Source organism: Pangasianodon hypophthalmus, chromosome 2, assembly GCF_027358585.1.
Source record: "Pangasianodon hypophthalmus isolate fPanHyp1 chromosome 2, fPanHyp1.pri, whole genome shotgun sequence".
In the NCBI taxonomy this organism is placed as follows: Eukaryota; Metazoa; Chordata; class Actinopteri; order Siluriformes; family Pangasiidae; genus Pangasianodon; species Pangasianodon hypophthalmus.
In genome coordinates, this window is record NC_069711.1 from 4,820,815 (window position 1) to 4,845,543 (window position 24,729).

Genomic DNA, 24,729 nt, shown 5'->3' on the forward strand with positions numbered 1-24,729 from the left:
AGGGAGGAAACTCAGAATTTGGTGATCTCCATGGGCTCCAGACTTCAGGCAGTCATTGACTGCAAACGAATTTCATCCAAGTATTAAAAATTATGGTTATATTTACAATTATGTCACTTTGTCCAAATACCTTTGAGCCCCTTAAAATGGAGGTACTTTGTTGAAAATGGCTGTAATTCCTAAACGGTAAATGCCATATTTTTGTGGAACCTCTTAAAATAAAGCTGAAAGTCTACACTTCGATCACATCTTGATTGTTTTATTTCAAATCCATTGTGGTGGCGTATAAAGGCAAAATCACAAAAACTCATTGTCCAAATACTTTTCTCATCGTCCAAATACTTCCAGACCTGACTGTATATTTGTGCTGCTGCCACATGATTGGCTAATTGAATAACTGCATAAATTACTATACATACAGTCAGATCCATAAGTATTTTGACAGTGACAATTTTTGTAATTTTGCCTCTGTACACCACCGCAATAGATTTGAAATGAAGCAATCAAGATTATTATTGAAGTGTAGACTTTCAGCTTTAATTCAAGGGGTTTAACAAAAATATTGTATTAACCGTTTAGGAATTAAAGTCATTTTTACAGAGTCCCATTTTCACAGGCTCAAAAGTAATTGGGCAAACTAACTTAATCATAAATATTAGGATTATTTTTAATACTTGGATGCAAATCCTTTGCAGTCAATGACTGCCTGAAATCTGGAACCCATGGACATCACCAAACAGGCCTTTACTGCAGCTGCCTTGAGCTGCTGCTTGTTTGTAGATCTTTCTGCCTTCACTTTTGTCTTCAGAAAGTGAAAAGTATGCTCAATTGGGATGACGACATGTGACTGACTCAGCCATTTAGGAACAATCCATTTCCAAGCTCTTGGGTTGCTTTCGCGGTATGTTTTGGGTCATTATCCATCTGTATTATCCTGTCATTTTGGCAGTATTTGACTGAATATTAGCAGAAAGTATAGCTCTACATACTTCAGAATTCATCCTGCTACTTCTATCAGCAGTCAGATTATATATAAACACCAGTGACCCAGTTCCACTCTTCCCATAATCAAGTTAATCTTGCATCAGAACTGATCAGGTTTTTTTTTTTTTAGTGGTTTTTTTTTTTTTTTTTTAGCAAAGTTTAATCTGGGATTTCTATTCTTGAGTGTTACCAGTAGTTTGCGTCTTGAGGTAAACCGTCTGTATTTACATTCAAGAAGGCATCTCGTGATTGTAGACTTTGATAATAACCTGCCTACCTCCTTGAGAGTGTTCTTGATTTGGCTAGATGTTGTGGAGGGGTTTTTCTTCACCAAGGAAAGAATTCTGCGTTCATCTACTTTAGTTGTCTTCCATGAACTTCTAGGCCTTTTGGTGTTGCTGAGCTCTCCAGAGCAATCAAATTGTTGATTTGGCCATTTCTAAAGTTTCTGCCATCTCTCTGATAGGTCTATTTTGTTTTTTCAGCCTAATGATGGCCTCTTTCACTTGCATTGACACCCCTTTGGACCACATAGTGAGAGTTCCTATGAAAATCTACCAAATGCCAATTCAGCACTTGGAATCAACTCCAGACTTTATCTTTTTCGTCATGGAATAAGGAGAAAACAGGCCACATCTGGCCATTAAACTGCTTGTCCAATTACTTGAGCCTGTGAAAATCGAGGGACTAAAACATGGCTGTAATTCCTAAATGGTTAATGCAATATTTTTGTTAAACTCTTTGAATTAAAGCTGAAAGTCTACACTTCAATCATGTCTGATTGCTTCATTTCAAATCCATTGTGGTAGTGTACAGAGGAAAAATTATGAATATATACATACATATATACATTCATGCTAAAATTCTAAATAACTCACTTACCTTCCACCAGCAGTTTGGCTGTCGAGGTGTGTTTGCCCACTTCAATGCGGTAGGTCCCCTCGTCTTCTACTGCCACCCGATGGATGACCAGCTTATGGTAGCAGCCCTCACTGATAATATCCATGTGTTCAGACGACTCCAGCTCTATGTCACCTTTATGCCAGCTGACCTCAGAGTGAGGGGATGACACAGTGCACTCCAGTATAACTCGATGATTCTCCAGTGCTGTGCGGTTCCTCAACGGGCGCACAATGCTCACTGGGAGTTCTGTCATAAATGGGCATTTTGAGATTATTCTAAAATAATAAAATGATAATAATAAAATAAAATGCTCCCTCATATTTATATTCACTACTTAACCATAGAAGTCCAATTGACCCTGGCTATCTCCTTTCATTTATGATGATACATTTGGAAACATTTGTTGTTAAAATGCACCAAACAGTTTGTCTTCATCTCTATTAATCAAAAACATTAATTTTGGTGTAAATCAAATGGAGCAGTTAATATTTGCAATGAAATGATTAATAATCTTAAATACAGTACCTTGAACCTCAAGGTAGGCAACTGATTCAACTTGTTTAGAAACAAATTTGATCTCTCCAGCATCTTCTGATGTAACATTGCATATTAGGAGAAAGTGCTTTTTTCCTATTAACAAGAAGGAAAATACAGGCCATCAGCAGCACATGGTACAAGGCTTCATACCAAAGTGTCTAAAGAGATTAAAGTTCTGAAAACAAAATATAACAATTTCATATTTGCTACAGGACTAATGGCTACCGACCCTCTTGGCGAGTCTTGATGGTGCTGCTTGGCCGGATTCTTTGGCCATTCTTGTACCAGTCTCCAGACATATTCTCCATGGACACCTCACACATAAACACAGCGTTCTGCTCCTCATTAACATACAGGTCTTCCAGCGCTGTGACAATTTCCAACTGCCGCTCTGACAACCATAACATAACATAACATAACATAACATAAGGGATAAATGTTATAGGAAAAATGCTGGAGTTGATTACTTTCCCATAACAGCAAATAAAAATATCCTTTTTATTTATTTACCGTAATTTGGCAAAAATACCACTTATGCAGCTATAAACAATTGTTCCCTCACCAGCCTCTCTTTTTTCACTCTCTAGAATTTATTAAGATAAAAAAGAAAAAATGAAGCTTGTCATGTTACTGAGACACCAGAAAGTGCAAACTGCTCTGTCCTGGAGACTGTTCTACGGTGGAAAACTCACTGAGCATTACAAAGCACTGACAGGAAACTCCTTCTGTTAATCTTAAATAAATGTCTCTGTAGCAAGAACAGAACCCCAGGAGCTTAGAAAAATAGGTAGGAGAGACTAGAGGGTGACAGATTCATAATTTTTATTTTTTCAAACTTCTCTGTCAAACGTACAATACCCTGTCGTGGCTGGCACAGGCATGCAGTTCTTCACTTTCAAATTCTTTCAGTCTAACAGTGGCTTAGTCAAATGTAAACAATTAAACACAAAATAATCATCTGTGCACGTCTCCACTGGCTAAGGCTCTGTTCTGCTGTCTCCCTTTCACTGTGCAACACAAAGGGAAGAAATCAGTTCCCATTAATCGCTCACAGGTGGACACCTATGAATAACGGGAACTGATTTCTTCCTCATTCGTACAATCATTCCTCTCCTTTCTCCCTGACTCCCCCCTCCATTCACAAACATCCGCTAAACCAAGACCCCACTGCCACATACCCCCATGGCCCGACTCAGGCTCAGGTGCCATCCTGCCGACTACCTTGGCAGGTGAGGAAAATCTGCGACAGACATTTGCAGGTTGGTATCTTTCATGTAGTGAAGCCACTGGAGCTGGGCATGGAGCAAACAGAGGGTGAAGGCCCATCCCAACAGATAGTATTGGAGGGTGAAGACCACCCACTTGATGGCCAAGCACTTTTTCTCGATAATGTGTACCTGCTTTCCCTCACCAAGAGCTTCCTGCTGATGTACAGCATGGGGCCCTCCTAGCCCTTTCACCACCTCAGACAACATGGCCCCCAGCCCCCTGTCTGACATGTCATTCTGCAAAACAAAAGGGAAAGAGAAGTCAGGAGAATGTAGGAGTGGGGCTCCATGCAGTGCAGCTTTTAGCTGAGTAAAGGCCTGTTGGCATGACTCCAACCACTGGATCGGGTCTGGTGCTCCCTTTTTAATGAGATCAGTCAGACAGCTGGTGATGTCTGAATAATTAGGTAAACTGCTTCACCTCCTTTTTAATAATAATAATGTTGTCAAGGTAAGCAGCGGCATAAGCGGTGTGTGTGCAGAGGATTGTCCATGAGTTGTTCAAACATTGCCAGGGCTCCAAACAACCCGAACAGAAGGGTGACAAATTGGTATAAACTAAATGGTGTGTAAAAGTTAGTTTCTTCATGGGACATTGGAGTTAAGGGAATCTGCCAATATCCCTTCGTAAAATCTAGTGTCTAATAAAAGCGGGCAATGCTTAACCAATTGAGAAGTTTGTCAATGCATGGCATTGGATATGTGTTAACTTTAGACACCACATTGACCTATCTAATGTCCACATAAAACCGGACTGACCCATCTACCTTGGGAACCAGGGCCACTGGGCTGGACTAGTCACTGTGGGAGTCCTTGATTATCCCCATGTTGAGCATGGCCTTGGCTCTTCGCAAATTACCTGCTGTGCTGCATTCTTATGAGAACTCTTATGTTGAAATAATTTCTTGAGCTTTTATACTGCCACCTAGTGGTTGTTTTGTTTCAGTTCAGTTCAAGCAGGAAGTAGTCCAGAGCACACAGCTTCATTCTGGTGCATCTTATGTTTTCTTTACGCTATTCTTGAGACACTCTTTGTCTGTGAGTATATAAAGTTGATTATTTGACACATTAAGGATGTCTTTGTTTACTAAAGCTTGAGAATTAGAAATGTATGCAGTACTTGATGAACAAAGCAACCGTTCTCTTGCAAAGACTGAGTTTTTTGACATCTTTGGAATTAGAACCCCAGTAACATCCAAGTAAAAGAGAATTTCAGCTCCACACCACTACAACAGTGTCCACGCCCTTTACCCTGCATGGAAGATACTAGCCTTTCTGCGAGCACAGAGAGTCTAGGTGGTGCAGTGTTTCAAAGATCCAAGGATGATGATAAACCAACACTGTCCATAGATGACCAACAATTCCTAGATATCATGCAACAATCTGTGTATCAAGATGAAGAGAACAGCTTGGTGGCACCTCTGCCATTTCGATTCCTGAAACGTCGCCTACCAAGTAACAAAGAACAAGCACGTAAGCATTTCCACTCTCTTCAGAAAACATTAGGAAAGAAACCAGACGTGAAACGACACTTTACTGAGTTCATGCAAAAGATACTGGACAATGATCATGCAGAAATTGCTCCACCCTTGGAGAAGAGCAAAGAACACTGGTATCTCCCAACATTCGGAGTGTATCACCCTCAAAAGCCTGATCAGATAAGAGTCGTGTTTGACTCTAGTGCTGAATATGAGGGAGTGTCACTGAACGATGTGCTGCTTCTTGGCCCAGACTTGAATATCACTCTGTTGGGGGTCCTTTTGCGCTTTAGGAGAGAGCCTGTAGTGTTCTCAGCAGATGTGCAACAAATGTTCTATAGTTTTTTTGTTCAGGAAGAACATCGAGATTACCTTAGGTTCCTGTGGTACGATGACAATGACATGGAAAAGGAAGTGATAGGATGAAGAAGCATGTCTTTGGTAACAGCACATCACCTGCTGTCGCCATCTACTGCATGAGAAAAGCAGCTCAAGAGGGTGAGGAAGAACATGGTGCTGATGCTAAAAGTTTAGTGGAGAGACAATTTTATGTTGATGACTGTCTTGCCTCAGTAGCTAACCCTGAAAAGGCAATCGATATTCTGACGAGGACCAGAGAAATGCTCATTGAATGCAATGTGTTGCTACATAAAGTGTCCTCTAACAACAAGCAAGTGATGAAAGCATTTCCAGTGGAAGATCATACAAAGAGTATAAAAGATCTTGACCTCAATGCTGATGCCCTTCCAGTCAGGCAAAGCTTATGACTGTCTTGAGATTTGGAAACCGACAGCTTCACATTCCAGATTTCTCATGAGGAAAATCCCTACACTGGAAGAGGCATTCTCTCAACAGTGAACAGCATCTATGACCCTTTGGGTTTTGTGGCACCCATAACTATGCATGGCAAATCTATCGTCAGGGAACTTACGCTAGAACAGCATGACTGGGACACACCACTGCCATCTGAAAAACAGTCTGAATGGAACAAGTGGAAAGAATCACTAGATGCTCTTGAACACATCAAGATTCAAAGGTGTTACATTCCAGCTTCACTAACCTCAACAAAGAGAAAGGAGCTTTGTATCTTTTCAGGTGCCTCAACAATAGTGATCGGAGCTGTTGCCTACCTAAGAGCCGTCGACTCTGAAGGGGAATGCCACATTGGATTTATCATGGGAAAATCCAAGCTGGCACCAAGACCTGCACATACGATTCCACGGCTTGAACTGTGAGCAGCTGTGTTAGCTGTTGAACTGTACGACCTACTCAGAGATGAGATGGACATTGCTTGGGATGCAGTCAAATTCTTCACAGAAAACAAGATAGTGCTGGGGTATATACACAACACTACCAGGAGGTTCTATGTGTATGTATCCAACCGTGTCTCTCGAATCAGAAAATCTACACACTCTGATCAATGGTTCTACATATCCACTGAGAAAAACCCTGCAGATCATGCCACAAGACCGGCGCAAGCAATTCTACTGCCACACACAAAGTGGCTATCAGGGCCACGTTTTCTATTCGAAGTCCAAGCTGAAGAGTACCCTGAAGAAACTGCAATCTCCCTTGTAAACCCTCAAACCGATGAGGAGGTCCGTCCTGATGCTGTGGCCTTGTTAACCAACATTTCAAAGACACAGTTGGACAGCCAGCATTTCATGCACTTTTCTAGTTGGAAGACTCTCATTCACACCTTGGCTAAGCTTATTCATGTTGCAGCATCCTTCCAAGGTTCTTACGATCCAAGTCACAAAGGATGGCAACGATTCAGATGCAGTGTCACAGATCTTGCCAAAGCTAAAAATGTGGTTATTGGCTCTGTTCAGCACGAGGTGTTCGAGGAAGAATTCAAATGTCTAGAGAAGGGAAAACCAATCTCAAGACAGAGCCAACTCGACATATAACAGAGGCAGATGTACCCAGAGAGGAAAAGCATCCACTCGTTCTTCCAAAAACACACCACATTACTACACTTCTTGTCAGATACTACCATGAACAGGTAGTTCGCCAAGGGCGACACATCACTGAGGGAGCCATTCGAGCAGCAGGGTTCTGGATTATCGGAAGTAAATGTGTGGTGTCCGCAGTGATTCATAAATGTGTAACGTGTCGTAAGCTCAGAGGATGCCTAGAGTGTCAAAAAATGGCAGATTTACCAGCAGACATGCTTGCTCAAGAACCACCATTCACTAATGTTGGACTTGACATTTTTGGTCCTTGGACAATTGTCACACGATGAACAAGAGGAGGAAATGCAGAAAGCAAATGATGGGCTGTAATCTTTACGTGTATGTCTACCAGAGCCGTGCACATAGAGCTCATCGAATCCATGACCACATCCAGCTTCATCAACGCATTAAGGAGATTCTTAATCTTGGCCCAGCCAAACTTCTGACAGAGGAACCAATTTTGTAGGTGCATGTAGGAATTGAACATAGACACCAACGATCAAGCACTTCAGAATTACCTGAAGGAGAAGGGATGCACATGGCTGTTTAATCCACCACATTCATCACACATGGGGGGCTCCTGGGAAAGACTAATTGGAGTAAGCAGGCGAATTCTGGATGCAGTGTTGTTGGGCCCAGTAGTCTCACTCATAAAGTCTTGAGTACCGTGATGGCGGAGGTCATGGCTATTATAAATGCACGACCTTTGCTTCCAGTGTCTACTGACCCTGAAAACCCAACAGTGCTCACCCCAGCAATGCTTCTGACTCAAAAGATGAATGCTGGAAACTTTGATACTTCTAATTCTACCCTACTGGAAACTTTGATACTTCTTGTCTATATCAGAAACAATGGAAGCAAGTCCAATGTTTAGCAAATACTTTCTGGAAACGATGGCAGGGTGAGTATTTGTCCTCATTACAAAGCCGCAGAAAGTGGACAAAAGACAGACCAAACATCAGTGTTGGGGATGTATGCTGAAAGACAGTCAGGCACACAGAAATGAATGGCCCATGGGACTCATTGTTAACACATTCCCAAGCCAAGACGGAAAAGTACGCAAAGTGGAAGTGAGAGTTGCAAAACAAGGAACTGTCAAAACTGTCAAAACTGAATGCATCGTTCTTCTATCTGACTAAAAGACTACTTAAAGACTGAACTAGTAATTTGAATCAATAGTGCCACAAAGTAATGTGGCAGGCGGGGAGTGTGCTGCATTCTTATGAGAACTTTTATGTTGAAATAGTTTCTTGAGCTTTTATACTGCCACCTAGTGGTTGTTTTGTTTCAGTTCAGTTTAAGCAGGAAGTAGTCCAGAGCACACGGCTTCATTCTGGTGCATCTTATGTTTTCTTTACGCTATTCTTGAGACACTCTTTGTCTGTGAGTATATAAAGTTGATTATTTGACACATTAAGGATGCCTTTGTATACTAAAGCTTGAGAATTAATCATTTAAGAGTGTTATGTGAATAAGAGACGTCTAATTAACCTACCTGCAATTAGGTCACATATTGTAAGAAACCTGTACAGATGGGAACAAATGGGAAACTTCCTTTAAATTAAAATCAAGAAAAGTTACGCCTTGATACATTTATTGGAGTCCCATTTCACGTTAGCTGGCTGTCTAGCTGTGCAAAGTATCGTATATTGAGGATAGTACACCTGCTCTTTGTGTTCAGGCAAACGTTGAGGGGGCAGCATACAACCACCCCTGAGAAATCTCTATGTGATGTTCTATGAGATGTGGTGTTCACACTCTATGAGTGTGACTAAAACACATCAGAAAATTCTGATTGCAACTGGGCAACCTCTGCTTTCTGTGGTGGTGAGAGGTGGTCTCCACATGGCACCAGGGTGGATTGAACTATATTTTTTTTATTCTCCTCTGGTCCCAACTTTTCCCTCCTGACAATTACCATCACCAGTTCCACAAGGACTGCCTCTCTCCATAGCTTTAGGAGATTAAGTTGGTCTATTTGTAATAAATCACCCCTGTCTTTTTGCCTGACTTCATAGTCGACCTCCTCAACAGACTTCAAAGGGCCCTTAGCTTGTCACTTCATAACCAATTTGGAACTTGACATGGGTAGTAATACAAGCATTTTATCTCCTAGTGAAAATTCCCATAGCCAAGCGCCCCTATTATATAGTTAGAATTGATGTTCTTGAGTCTGAAGCAAATCCTCCTGTATTAATTGTCCCCATGTGTGGAGTTTTTCTCTCAGGTCAAGAACGTACTGAATTACATCCAAAACTCCACGAGGCTTGCACTCGTATAAAAATTCAAAGCGGGAGAACCCAGTGGAGGCTTGAGGGACCTCTTGCCTTGCAAATAATAGAGGTTTGAGCCACCTATCCCAGTTAGAAGCATCCTCGTGTATGACCACATATATGAATCCTCATGAATGAATGATTTATTTAAGCATTCAATTAAACTGCTCGACCAGGCAATCCATTTGCGTAAAAGCTGGTGTGAATTGACTTAATTTCTAATAACTCATACAATGATTTGTGATATGCATGTAATATGAATGTGGTTCCCTAGTCAGTCAACATCTCTTTCAAGATTCTGACTCGGAAGATTACTTGGAAGCCTCTGCAACACTGTGTGCTGAGATGTTGTGCAGAGGTGTGGCTTCCAGATATTGAGTTGCATAATCCACCAGAACTAACACAAAGCAATACTCTTGTTCTAATGGCCGGACAAGATCCATACCAGTTCTTTCAAAGGGGACCTTGATCAATGGAAGGGGGAGCAATGGCACTTTTGGGGTGGCTGGCAGATTCAGCAGCTGACATTCGTGGCATGATGCACAACACCTGTGTATAACGTCACAAATGCCCACCAATAGAAATGGACCATGAGATGATTTACTGTTTTATCTTGATCTAAATGCCCAGACATTGGATTATAATGAGCTGTGTGGAAAAGCAGCTCCCCTCTGGCTCTTTGGTACCAACAAATGGGTCATCTCTTCTCTACTCTGAGTTTCCTTTATCACTCAGTATAATCTATCCTTCACATCCACATCCGCACACATTCTCCAGGGGGGAACACCCTCCTGTTCTGTGGAGTCAGAGAAGGGGAAGGTTGGTTGTCTGGGTTAAGAGAGAGAGAGAGAGAAGAAATGGGCCTTCCTGGAACCAGCTATGCCATGAGATGGTCCTCAACCATCTGAATAGCCTTGTCCAGCGTGACATCTCAAAGCTGGTGGGCGAAAACAAAGGGCCAGCTGGCCTCTTTAAAGGAAAGGGATTGGAACTGCTGTCAACACTTTTCTGGTGTTTAGCTGACCCTCTGAACAATTGCTTTTTTAAGTCCACATACTCAAGCTGATTTTCTAGCAGGAGCATATGTGTGGCCAGCTGAGCTTCTCCCAATAAAAGGGAATGTAGCCAGACAGCCACTGCAGTGCTCCCAGGTTTCAGCAGCAGTGTAACAAGAACAGAACCTCGGAAGCTTAGGAAAACAAGTGTGAGAGATTGGAGAGGTGATAGAATCATAATTTATTATCATTCAAACTCTTTCAGTCTAATAGTGGCTAAGTCAAATGCAAACAATAAAACACTAAATACTCGTCTGTGCACATCTCTGGTGCCAAGGCTCTACATTCACTGTGCAGAACAGAGGGAAGAAATCAGCTCTTGTTCATCACTCACAGATGGACACTCATTCATACCATCAGCCATCTCCTTTCTTCTCAACTCCCCCCTCAATTCACAAACTCCTGCTAAACCACATCCCTATTGCCACAGTTTCCTTGCAGAAAACTTCACCACATCAATGATTTTTACTCTTTTTTTTTTTGTTAAACTAGATATTTTTAGATCTGTTTATTATTAGTCTTAGATTATGTGGTGCATCCACCGTACAAGTCCCTGTGAATAAGCTCTTACCATAGAAAAGATTGTGCATTAATATAAACCTGTGATTTGAATTACAGCTAGCACTGTTGTCACAGCTGTGCTGTTATAGAAAATTAATCAACACCTTTAGACCAATCAGATTTGAGAATTCAGCATCACCGTCTTATAAAATATAATATACAGATATCTTTATGAAGATATAGTTTACTGTGTTTTAAGTAATTAGCATATCTAAAAGTAAATTACATATATTTTTATGGGAAGAGTTTTTAATTTGGAAAGATACCATAGATTTCAAGTTTGCAGGATGTGCAGAGGTCACCAATGTTACATGTGTAGAGGCCAGAGTCATTGACACTACTCTCCATAATCTGCAGACAATGCTTCCGTTTCATCATGTAGATCCTCAAACCTTTATCTGACTTAAGCTCCAATCCATTCTGCCATTACAAACAAGTAAGAAAACAGATATAAAACATAGTTGTTAGTGAATGTACACTTTGAATGTACAATTTGAACATAATGGTCTTGGGTGACTGGCAATACCTTCAGCCATTTGACATCCACATTTTGTCTGGACAGCTCACACTCCAGTGTGATCAAGGAGCCCTCCTCCAGCCTGATATCTGACAGCTTCTTTATGAGTGATACTGGTGTTTCTGAAAGATAAAGGGATGATTTTTTCATTACTTCACACCTGTAAAAACTGAAATGGACAATATTAACAAAATTAAGGAAACATTATGTGAGGATTTTTCAATAAAAAATAGATATTAATATTTCTGTCCCCATCATAATTCATATTACAAAAGAGAACCTGAATTTTCTTTAGGTTTGGGTTTCTCTAACATAAGTTAGGCATACTCATGCTATGGGGTATTCCTGTGGTAAATGTCATGCTGTTTTTATGCTGTACACTGTATTTGCCTAATCAGTGTGTTATTGGATGATGTAACTAATGTTGTATTTCCATGGGTAAGACACATGGAGCCATCTGTGCTCTCATGTAATAGTATACATGATAACAAAATGTTAACACTCTTAGAAGTTGTGCGCTACTGATGAGAAGGTTGTAGTTTCAAATCCCAAACTTCCAGAAAGCGAGATGTTCCAGAAGGCCTGTGTGTAAGGTCTTAAACAATTGCAGTTGCTTTGAGTGAAAGTGCCAAATTAATATATACTGTAGGTGTCATCATCATTTCTTGCCATCCTGGGCAATTAGAATTCCAATGAAAGCAGCCAGTCTCCTGACAAGTTTTACAAAGCTTACCTTTGACCAAGAGCTGGGCTGAGGTCCTGAGTCCCTCTGCAGAGAAGACAATGGTTCCTGTGTCCTCCAATGTGAGGTTGGTGAGTGTGAGGCTGTGTACATGTCCACTGGAGCTGACTCGTTTCGTGGTGCTGTTTTTAATCCTCAATCCGTCCTTTTGCCAAACACCCTTCACATCTGTGTGGGACAGCTCCACCTCAAACGAGGCAGTTTCTCTTTCGAAGGTTTCAATATCCATCAACCCCTTGTTTGTAGTGATCTTTCTGGCTTTAGAAGTCAACGGAATTTATTAAATTTTAGAACAGTAGTTCCTTTTCCCAGTTCAATTCTCACAGTTCTCAATTTCTCATTTTTCTTAACTTAGATTCTTAGGTTTGACAGAAATCTTTAAGGTACCAATAGGCAGAATTTGTCAACGTTTCTATACAATGTTATTTCATGGGGTAATGATTATATCTATATATACACTGCCTTGCCAAAAAAAAGGTCGCTGTTTGGGTTTAAATAAGCAAATGCTTAATAGACTCGATTGGATCATTACTGCAGTGATTAATATGTTTCAGCTGGCAACAATTCTTTTAACCTTAACTGATGCGGTGTGAGCTTCTCATTTCTTAAACAACCATGACAGATTACGTATCCCATGGTCGTGGAAAAGATGTTATTGAAGGGTAAAATTGTTGGCCTACATCAAGCAAAGAAAACAACTAAGGAGATTGCTGAAATCACTGGAACTGGGTTATGAAATGTCCAGTGCATTATTAAAGCCTGGAAGGATAGTGGTGAACAGTCAACTTTACAGCAGAAATGTAGTCGGAAAAAAATCTTGAATGATTGTGATCGGAGATCTTTAAAACACTTGGTGATGTCACATCGTAAAAAAATCGACAGGAGAACTCACGGCTATGTTTAATAGTGAAAGGAAGAGCATTTCCACACGCACACTGTGATGAGAACTTACAGGATTTGGACACTAAGCTGTGTGGCCACAAGAAAAGCCATTTGTTAGTGAGGCTAATTGGAAAAAATGACTTCAATTTGCTAGGGAGCATAAAAACTGGACTGTGGAGCATAAAAACTGGACTGTGGAGCAATGGAAAAAGGTCATGTGGTCTGATAAAATCAGATTTACCCTATTCCAAAGCAATGGGCATGTCAGGGTAAGAAGGGAAATGCATGAAGTGATTCACCCGTCATGCATAGTGCCTACTGTACACTGTGATGAGAACTTACAGGATTTGGACACTAAGCTGTGTGGCCACAAGAAAAGCCATTTGTTAGTGAGGCTAATTGGAAAAAATGACTTCAATTTGCTAGGGAGCATAAAAACTGGACTGTGGAGCAATGGAAAAAGGTCATGTGGTCTGATAAAATCAGATTTACCCTATTCCAAAGCAATGGGCATGTCAGGGTAAGAAGGGAAATGCATGAAGTGATTCACCCGTCATGCATAGTGCCTACTGTACAAGCCTCTGGAGGCAGTGTTATGATCTGGGGTTGCATCAGCTGGACAGGTCTAGGCTCAGCCTCATTGTGTGGCAATAAAATGAAGTCAGCTGAGCACCTGAATGTAGTGAATGACCAGGTTATCCCGTCAATGGACTTTTTCTTCCCTGACGGCACAGGCATATTCCAGGATGAAAATGCTAAGATTCATCAGGCTTAACTTGTGAAAGAGTCGTTCAGGGAGCATGAGGAATCATTTTCACACATGAATTGGCCACCACAGAGTCCTGACCTTAACCCCATTGAAAGTCTTTAGGATGTGTTGGAGAAGACTTTACGGAGTGGTTAGACTCTTCTGTCTGCAATATAAGATCTCAGCCGAAAATGAATGCAACTCTGGATGGAAATCAATGTTGTGAAGTTGCATAAGTTTGTTGAAACAATGCCAGGACGAATGCGTGCCGTAATCAAAGCTAAATGCATTGCAACAAAATGCAGTGCAAAAAAGATTGTGTGACTTTCTTTTTGGCCAGGCAGTGTGTGTGTGTGTATATATACACCATTTTCCTATTTTCCTCTGACCTCTCTTACATTCTAATTCTCCCAGAATTGTAAACTCTCGAAGGGGAAAGAGCGCAGAGAGCAAACAAGAAAGTTCAAACAAAATGGCATGCTGAAATGGGTATAAAGCAATGCTGTTACAGATGCAGGAACACAGATCATTTAGGCAGAGATATCTAATAGACTGAACTTTTGCCTAGGAGGTGTAGGTCTGAAAATGCTTACAGATTCAGGTGCGACCTCTAATGTCATTGATGAGAAAACATTGGAGAAACTAAAATCAGAGTGCATTAAATGCCATTCCTACATTAACAAAAAAAAACATACTTCAGGGAAAATTAAAATACTGAATATTCACCGATGTCAGGAGCACAGGTTACCCCTTTCAATTAAATATGCAATGTCACAACAGTTAACACCCTATATACTACTGGTCTATTATATACTCTAAAGCATATTATTCAGTAATTACTATGAATTATTCAATACAATATAAATTTTTGGAAAGGCATGTGATTACAAGAGTAAAGAATGTATGTGTGGATCCACTGATGGGTCCTCTGTGTTCATGCAGTTTAAGCCAATGATGTAAAGAGAACTGTAAAAAGTACTGTATTTTTATGGTCCAACTATTTCTTAATGTTTTGGGTAGGGCCTACCTACTTTTTTAGTCCCTACTTACTTTTTACTTAGTCCCTCTCCACAACACTAACTTTATTGATAACACTTTACAATACTGTTCCACAATTCATAGCTAACTATGCAGAAATCAAGTAGGAACGAATGACTTGTGCTTCATTAACACAAATTTTACTCCTATTAAATACAAAGAACTGCTAGTTAATTACTAGCAGTTCTTTGTATTACCTGCTAGTTAATGTTACCAATGCAGCCAATGCAATAGGTGAGAATCTGGGCTGAGGGAGCAATCTCAGCACTTCAGGACTATTTTTAGCACACAGACTGCAATATGTTCAGAGAGGCTACTACATACCACAACACCACAGACTTGGAGGAACATATATCATCAGTGACTGAATACATCAGCAAATGCATAGATGATGTGACTTCCTTCAAGACCATCACCATACATGCAAACCAGAAACCATGGATGACTGCTGAAGTGCGCTCATTGCTGAAAACCTGAGACACTGCCTTTCCTTCTTCTTCTGATAATAATAATAATAATTATTATTATTATTATTATTATTATTATTATTAATAACACCACCACCACCAACAACAACAACAATAATAATAATAATAATCAAGAACCACTTAGCTCCACCCACTTTGGCCTATCACAACTTTGGGGGCAAACTACTCAGCAGAGTGTGAGCCTCAATTATTATAAAAAAAACTATATGGAAATTTATAAACAGTACGGCCACCACATGCCAATCAATTCTAATAAGGCAGAGCCTAAATTAGCCAAACAGCTGTAACTTGAAAGGCAAGTACAGTACAAGATTCTGAGGTCATTTGCATAGTTTGGGGTGTGGTCATAAAAAGGGAATGAGCTAAGGTCAGATAGCTGTTTCTCAGGAATTGTAAGTAGACTGAGCTGAAATTTGGTATGATGCATCTATGTGCTAATGTGTAAGTGGAATTTTGACAGTTTTAAGCAAGCATTTGACAGGGTTATCATCAAGCCATCATCACGAAACTTGAAAGGTAGGCTTGGGTATGGACCCATTACTATCTGATGCAATTTCACTTAAATTGGCCAGTGGGGGTGCTATTCATATTTGGGAAGACAAAACAAGCATATCTCTTGTAAAATAAGGTGTACAGTAAAATTTTCTTTTGATTGTATTTCTGAAACTGTTTCGGAACTTTTAGCTCTGCCTACTCAAATATGTACCCAGCCATGCTGGCTGGGTACATATTTGAGTAGGCAGAGCTAAAAGGTGGTGGTGCCCACATGGCTTGAACATGGGTTAGCTGAGTTCCAGTTGGGATGCCTAGAAAGCATATAAATGGGATAGCAGTGAGCAGCCCAGAAAGTCTACACATAGGCCCTTGGTGGGCTTGTTTCCGTATACTGTGTCAGAGACTTAACCTCTTTTCTGCAGTTCTTCAGACTTTAATGTGAAGTATATTACATTTATCACCATAAATTACAGTGAGCACATTTTTTCCTAAAATTTATTTATTTATTTATTTATTTATTTATTTATTTATTTTTCATTATTTTGTCTGTGCTTCCTCAAATCAGAATAATTCAGTGACATAAAAAAACATTTCTTTATGATATCCACAAATACTGCACATATACATATTCACATAGGTTTAAAATAGGGTTTAATATTTAGTTGGCTATGACTAGAGCCCAGGTGGGAATTAAATGGGCTGCTATATGGGTTCTACCTGGGCCCTAGGTGGGTTAATATAACTTTGTTATTTTGTACACTCACTGAGCACTTTATCACGAACACCTGCACAACTAGTCATTCATGCAAGCAACCAATCAGCCAACCAGAAAATCAGCCTGACAGAAAAGCACCAGTAACTCAGACAACCACTCTGGTGAGCAGAAAAGCATCTCAAAATGCATAGCGCTAGTCTACACAACACAATCGAACCTTGAGGAAGATGTGCTACAACACTAGAAGACCATGACAGCCAAGAACAGAAGTACAGTGGGCACAGATTCACCAAAACTGGACAGTCAAAGACAGAAAAAAACAGCCTGGTCTGATGAATCTTGATTTCTTTTGAGGCACACAGATGGAAGGGTCAGAATTTGGAGCCAACAGCATAAATCCATGGACCCAACCTGCCTTGTGTCAACAGTCCAGGCTGGTGGAGGTGGTATAATGGGGTGGGGAATGTTTTCTTGGCACATTCTGGGCCCGTTCATACCAATCACTCATTGCTGAAATGCCACAGCTTATTTGAATATTGTTGCTGACCATGTGTATCCCTTCATGGCCACAATTTACCCATCTTCTAATGGCTACTTCCAGCATGATAACGCACCATGTCAAAGCAAAAGTTGTCTCAAACTGGTTTCATGAACATGACAATGAGTTTAATGTTCCTCCTTCCCAGTCACCGGATCTGAATCCAATAGAACACCTTTGGGATGTGGTAGAATGGGAGATTTGCAGCATGAAAGTGCACCTGAAAAGTCTGCAGGAATTGCATGATGCAATCATGTCAACATGGACCAGCATCTCAACGGAAGGTTTCCAACATCTTGTTGAATCCATGCCATGAAGAAATAAGGCCCACAATTTTTGTTCAATCTTCACCAAATTTAGCTGAGATTATCTTGACACTAATCTCCACAAATGTGATTAGAAGTTTTTTTTAAATATTTGAAAGCATTCATCTGTAACACACAAACAAATTTGATGACACCAAACAGGACGCGAGGCCATATCTCAACAATGGCTTGATGGATCGGCATGAAACTTGGGACTACTTATTGAGAAGGCACCCCAAGGGCCCCAATGATTTTCATGTCATTTGAGCACTAGGGGGCGCTAAAACATGATAACCTATATTTTTGTTATTTATTTTGGAATAAATTCATAATTCTGGTGTTATCTTATTTCTGACCTGATGCAGATTCATGTCAATGCAAAAAAAAAAATTCCAGCCACAAATTCTAAATCTTCTGCCATTACAGGATGTTTAACAATATGTCTACAATGCTTTGACATTTTCTTGAATGGAATTGAAATTTTTTTGGTCCACTCCTCACCACTTTTGGCTCAGTTGATCTTCAGACCAAGCTGAACAAAAGTTGTCAGATGGATTTTTTCCTTGCTCATAGCATGCAAACAAACTTGACAGTGAAGGTGTAAAACAGGAAGTAAAGTAATATATTAAAAACACGTATAAATTCACAAAATCATGTAAAAATGATATCCACTAGCAAAAAATGAATCCAAAAGTCATACATGCTTGTAGTCCCACGGCAAATTGAAAAAAAAAAAGCAATGTTGAAGCCTACCATGTATAGCTACTCAAGGCTGTGCTAGGCTGGACACAGACATGCAGGAGGCAGAAGTAGGAGAAATAAGTGCTCTTTCATTTAAATGAGTGCAAGGAAAGGGATGGTGAGGCAGTGAAGAATCTTAGTGCTGAGGGATGTCGTTGCAGTCATCCTGGCATGGGGCATGGGGAGTGGGCAGGAGCAGTGTCATTGCAGGACCCAGGGAGCTTGGAGCTGAAGTAGGGCTCAGGCTCATGGTGCAGCATTGTCAGGGAGCTTTGTCTTCCTCACTGACCTCAGCTTCTGCGTGGAAGATGGGGAAGCAGATCAGCATCAGGATATATGAAGAACTCACTCAGCTTACTGCGCCTGCTGTGCCCTTTTATACTCTTCTGACTTCTGCAGGAGGGTAGAGAGCCACCGCTGCAATCATTGGCTGCCAGCCTTGTGTTTTCCTTTTTCAACTCGAAAAAGGCATGTACCTGTTTCTTTGAAGTGGGCCGGAGGTACTCCCTTACTGCCTCTATCTTCTTTTCCTGTGGCTTCAGTAAGCCCCAGTCAATGTGGTAGCCCAGGTACTGTGCCTCAGCCAGCCCCAGATGACACTTCTTTGGGTTGGCCATCAGCCCAAGCTTCTGGAGCTCCCCAGGACCTCCCTAAGGTAGTACAAGTGATCGGACCAGGGGGAGGAGTGAATGAAGACATCATTGAGGTAGGTGGCTGCAAACTGGTGGTGTGGCCTCAGGAGGATGTCCATCAAGCGTTGAAATGCTGCTGGTGCTCCGTGTAACCCAAAGGGGAGAACCTGATACTGCCAGTGGCCACTGTACTGAAGCGGTACTGAAGCTGTCTTGGGCTTAGCTTCAGGGGCCAGGACCACTTGCCAATATCCCTTTGTTAAATCAAGGGTGAATATGAAGTGGGCTCTCCCCAGCTGCTCCACCAGATCATCTGCATGGGTGAAGGGGTAGCTATCAAAGTCCGAGACCTGGTTCAGCTTCTGGAAGTTTTTGCAAAGCTGGATACTGTGGAAAGACTGGCAAAAGCAAAAACCACTGGCACTGGCTCAACCCATTTTTTTAGCAGATTATTGTGGTATAATTGGGTGTCTGCGCACTTACTGGGCTGTCATAGGTGGTAGTTCACTGGCCCACCTTCTCGAGGACCATGTACAGGTCATGCCAGCATGCCAGGAACTTACAGGAGTTTGGTAGAAGGAGGAGCAGGCTGATCGCCAGGCTGGAACTCTTGAAGCTGGGCTGGACAATTGTAGACTCGTTTTTCTCCCGTTTGAGCAGCCTCCATGTGTTCCTGAATGATTGGAACCACACGGTTTACCCACTCTTACATGTTATGTACATACTTGATGAGGGAGCAGAGGCACTCATTTATACTCTCCTGACTTCTGCAGGAGGGTAGAGAGCCGCTGCTGCAATCAAGGATAGCAATGAACCAGAGCTATCCTTTCAGCAGCCAGGCAGTAGTCTTGTGAGGAGTGTGTCGTCTTTGATGTGCATGGGCTGTAGGCCCGCCGTCACACGTGTGTACAGCATACAAAGCCTTTCCTGCTAGAATTTTTAAAAACAGTAGACTGTAGACGAAATTGTGCATTTTTATTATTGTTTTGAATTTCTATGTTTTTTTCATCATTTGTATATTTTTACTAATATAAAGTGTGTTCAAACCTTTATAGGCATAAAAGTTCATAAAAATATGAATCGTATGTACACAAAATATTGCTTAAACTGCAAGAGTAAACTGAAGTCCAGCCATACCATAATTATACAATTTATTAACTATGTTAATAAATAATCTCAAGCACTACAAAGTTTTCACTCTGTAAAATTATTATTATTACTATTATTATTATACTTCCACATGGAATTCCATAGAATGCTTCTTACACTTTTTATGAAATTGGCATCTCCCTGCATGAGAGGGAGATTCCTGACAGCCCCCCTAAGGGCATGTCTCCTGAATTGCCTTCATATGCTTCCGCTAGCAATGCAGCCCTTCTAGGTAAAATGTCCAGACAACACCCAAGGTCCCGAGGCAGGCACTGTCTATCATGTTGGCTACTTCCAGAGCAGCCGGGAAGCAGATGTGGGGCATATGTGTGGGAAGCAGGCAGTGGGTTGATGACAGGCTGGCTGGGGTCAGGTGGTGTGGACAAGGCTTGGGAGGCCACGCCATCAGGCTCAGGCAGGAACAGGTCTTGGGAGGCTGCGCCGTCGGCCTCAGACTTGAGCAGGTTGTGAGAGGCCATGCCGTCGGCCTCAGGTAGGATCATGGTGTAGGAGGCAGTGCCATTGGCCTCTGGCAGGAGCTGGACTAGAGAGGCAGTGCTGTCGGCCTCTAGCAGGAGCAGGACTTCAGAGGCCACGCTGTTGGCCTCAGGTGTGAGCAAGACTTGGGGGGCCATGCCGTCAGCTTCAGGGTTGAGCAGGTCATGGGAAGCTGTGCAGTTAGCCTCAGGCAGGAGTGAGGGAGGCTGCACCATTGGCCTCAGGCAAGTGCTGAACTTGGGAGGCCATGCCATCAGCCACTGGCTGTAGCTCAGCTGTGAAGGCTGCCCTGTCGGCCTCTGGAGGGAGCTCTGCAGGGGAAGCCGTCACATTGGCCTCGGGCTGGAGCTTAACCGTGGAGGCCACCTTGTTGGCTTCTGGAGGAAGCTCTGCAAGGGAGGCTGCCACCTTGGCCTCTGGAGGGAGCTCTGCAGGGGAGGTTGCCTCATTGTCTTCAGGCTGGAGCTCAGCAGGGGAGGCCACCTCATAACCCTCTGGAGGGAGCGCTGCAGGGGAGACCGCCATGTCAGCCTCTGGCTGGCGCTTTGCTGGAGACTTTGCTTCAGGACAACAAGAACTCCAGCCAATGCTTCTCATTGGTCTTGGGGTCCACCAGGCTCTCAAAATATAATTGGAACTGCAGCAGGTATCATTCTGGGTAAACTGCAAAGCCATTGAATGGTTCCAGGGATATATCAAAGTCCATTGAGAAAAATAGACTGAGTCGAGCGCCGGCATGGTCATCCTGGTGTTATGCACCTCTCGCCTTCCTGCTGCATCCATGGTGATGGTGAAGTATTCTGTCAGGTAAATGAGGAAGAAATGGATGCAAATGCCAAAAGAGTTTATTTTGAAGAATCAGGCAGACAAATACAAAACATGAATCAAACTCATGAACAGTAAACAGGCGGTAGTCAGATGATTTACCAACAACAATGTCGGGGTAATCCAAAAGCATAAACCAGGAAACAAAACAAGATCAGTAACATGAGAATCAAAACACGGAACAAAGGCTTTGTATGCACAGGTGGCAAAACACTGACCAATACTTCACCCTGAATAAGAAAACACGAGGGCTATAAATACACAAACTAATCAAGGGCAAACTGCGAACAAGTAAGACTAGTCATGACACATTCGGGAGACCAATGACAGGGGAGGAGGCAGGACATGAATCAAAACAAAAACACACGTGGCATTGTAAACAAAGACATTACAACACGGAAGATCGCGCTTCAGCCCTGCAGGCTGTATGCGCACTGAGCGCTTCTGCGCACAGTGCTCGGGGTGAGGAGGAGATTCCTGACACCATCCCATTACATTATTAGCCATGTTTCTAGTTTCAGTGTTCTGTCTTTTCCAGTGTTGACCCTTGCTCTTGTTTCCTGGTTCTGAGTTTGTATTATCCTCGTTCAATGTTGTCTGAATCTATCATGACCCATGCTTTTTGGATTTGCCCAAATAAAGTACACGCACTTGTGTCCTGCATCTCACTGCAGGTTACATTCTGTCTTAAATACCTTATGGCAGACAATCACTTTGATTGTGTTGTGAAGGACAAATTGACAAATGGAAACAGTGCTACCAGACATCAGAGAACTGTACAATTTCAAAACAGAAATTTATCATAACATTTATCATGTAGCACATTGTTGCTTATTGCTGTTAGCATTGTGGTTGCCTGATTCATGGTCTCTGCCTGTTTTGCCAAATACATGTAATATAATAAAATTGATACATTAGTACATAGACATCCAAAACTGCTATTATTATTATATTGTTAAGGATTTTGATCAGGGGGTTATTTTTCCGTGGTTAAATTTCAAATGACAATCTAGTGGCCACAATGTAAATATCATACCTTATTTAGTGGGAAATGCTAGTAAAGAGGAAAGTCATTTGGGATTCTGTGTACAAACACAGTGAAGATCCCAGGGATTTACACAGATTTAAGTAAGCCTAGAAATGATAACCAGGCTAAAATATTACTGTACGTACATAAAGGAGAGATGAAATTATGATAATGTTTCCTTACCATTTTATTTGTTTAAAAAAAGGTGACAGTTTTTTCACTACCATGTTTTATGTAATATAAGCAGACATTGTAATTACTTAAAACAATAAAATAAAGTAATAGTAATAATAAGTTGAACAAACATTAACATTAGCATGATGTATGCTTATATTGAAACACATGTTAATTCATTACTTCATTGCTTTCCTTCATTACTTTATTTTAAAATAAAATGTGTAAATAAATGTGTGAATGTATACATAATGAGCAAGCCAAAGGCGATGGTGGCAAGGAAAAACTCCCTGAGATGATATGAGGAAGAAACCTTAAGAGGAACCAGACTCAGAAGGGAACCCATCCTCATCTGGGTGATAATGGATAGTTCAATTATAAATAAATCCCTTCTATAACTGTGTACTACATGGACATATAGTACAATTGTGCAACCAGTAAATTCATTAGAGTTTTCACAACAGCATCCAAACATCCCAGTTCACCACAACACTCTATGCCTGTGAACACTCTAGATCTGCTCCTTTACCTAAGAAAAAACTATTCACAAAAGGCTTGACTAAACAAATATGTTTTCAGCCTAGACACTGAGACTGTGTCTGAGCCCTGAATACTAATTGAAAGGCTGTTCCATAACTGTGGGGCTTTGTAAGAGAAAGCTCTACCCCCTGCTGTAGCCTTCACTATTTGAAATACCAACAAATAGCCTGCGCCTTTTGATCAACGTCGGCGTGGCAGATCATAAAAGACCAAATGTTCGCTCAGGTACTGAGGTCGTGAGACCATTTAGTGCTTTATAGATCAATAGTAGTACTTTATAATCAATACGAAATTTGATTGGGAGCCAATGCAGTGTGGATAAGACTGGGGCGATGTGGTCATATCTTCTGGTTCTAGTAAGGACTCTCGCTGCTGCATTCTGGACTAACTGGAGACTTCTTATGCACCTACTGGAACATCCAAACAGCAAGCCATTACAATAATCCAACCTAGAGGTAACAAAAGCATGAAATAATTTTTCTGCATTATGTAGTCACATTATATAGCTGATCTTAGCAATATTTCTGAGATGAAAGAAGGCTATCCTAGTAATATTATCTACATGAGCTTCATATGAATGACTGGAGTCAATAATCACACCGAGGTCTTTCACTGCTGGACATGATGAAAAAGAAAGGCCATCCAGAGTTATTATGTAATCAGAAAGCGTACTTCTGTCTTATCAGAATTAAATAAAAGAAAATTAATAAGCATCCAGTGTCTAATGTCCTTTACATATTCCTTCACTATATTAAGCTGGTGACTGTCATCTGGCTTTGCTGGAACATACAACTGTGTATCATCAGTGTAACTGTGGAAGCTAATACCATGTTTATGAATAATTTTGCCCAGAGGTAGCGTATATAAAGAAAAAAGCAGTGGACCTAAAACAGAACCTTGTGGAACACTAAACTTTACCTTAGTATGCATAGAGAAGTAACCATTTACATCTACAAACTGATAATGATCAGTCAAATAAGACCTGAGCCAGGAGAGGGCAGTTCCCTTAATGCCTACAACATTTTCGAGTATTTCGAAGAGAATAGCATGATCAATTGTATCACAAACTGCACTGAGGTCAAGCAACACAAGCAAGGAGACACAACCCTGATCAGAGGCCAGTAGTAGGTCATTTACCACTTTAACCAGCGCTGTCTCTGTGCTATGATGAGGCCTAAATCCTGACTGATACATTTCATGTAGATATGAGCATAACTGCTGTGCTACAACATTTTCTAGGATCTTGGAGATAAAGGGGAGATTTGATATTGGCCTATAGTTGGACAATTGACAGGGATTGAGGTCAGGTTTTTTAATCAGGGGTTTGATAACTGCTAATTTAAAAGATTTAGGTGCATAGCCAGTGCATAGCCAGAGGCATAGCCAGAGGAATTGTTTATTTTTAGAAGAGGTTTGATTGCTTCTGGAATTATCCGTTTAAAGAAACACGTGGGTAAGGGCTCTAGTATACATGTTGATGATTCTGATGAGGAAATTAGTGACATTATTTTGATCTCTTGAAGGGAAGCAAAACACTCTAATCATTGATCTGATATTATATTATTATCTACAAGGTTAGTTATAAAACTGTCTGGTTTTAAATTAATAGTCTGAGTTTTTGCCTGATATTTTCAATATTACCATTGAAAAAATTCATGAAG

The 24,729-nt window shown here is 41.2% G+C and overlaps 1 protein-coding gene across 12 annotated transcripts in view; it reads right to left on the reverse strand.

Annotated features, from left to right (window-relative positions):
* The window catches only part of obsl1a (obscurin like cytoskeletal adaptor 1a), a 126,673-nt gene that overhangs the window by 43,250 nt on the left and 58,694 nt on the right, over window positions 1-24,729 (reverse strand). For 6 of the 12 annotated variants that reach the window (XR_008300980.1, XM_053229459.1, XM_026945530.3 and 3 more), the window contains 6 exons: window positions 12,265-12,531; window positions 11,541-11,653; window positions 11,281-11,434; window positions 2,654-2,815; window positions 2,413-2,517; window positions 1,867-2,133 (listed from right to left, as the gene is read on the reverse strand). Coding sequence is in view for 7 of the 12 variants with exons in the window: in XM_053229459.1 (XP_053085434.1) it covers window positions 1,867-2,133; window positions 2,413-2,517; window positions 2,654-2,815; window positions 11,281-11,434; window positions 11,541-11,653; window positions 12,265-12,531 (1,068 nt within the window). In the remaining 5 variants the exon portion in view is untranslated. Of the gene's footprint in view, window positions 1-1,866; window positions 2,134-2,186; window positions 2,325-2,412; window positions 2,518-2,652; window positions 2,816-3,602; window positions 3,930-11,280; window positions 11,435-11,540; window positions 11,654-12,264; window positions 12,532-21,163; window positions 21,303-24,729 lie in introns of those variants that run through there. The other 6 variants (XM_053229466.1, XR_008300985.1, XR_008300983.1 and 3 more) reach the window with 6 other exon arrangements.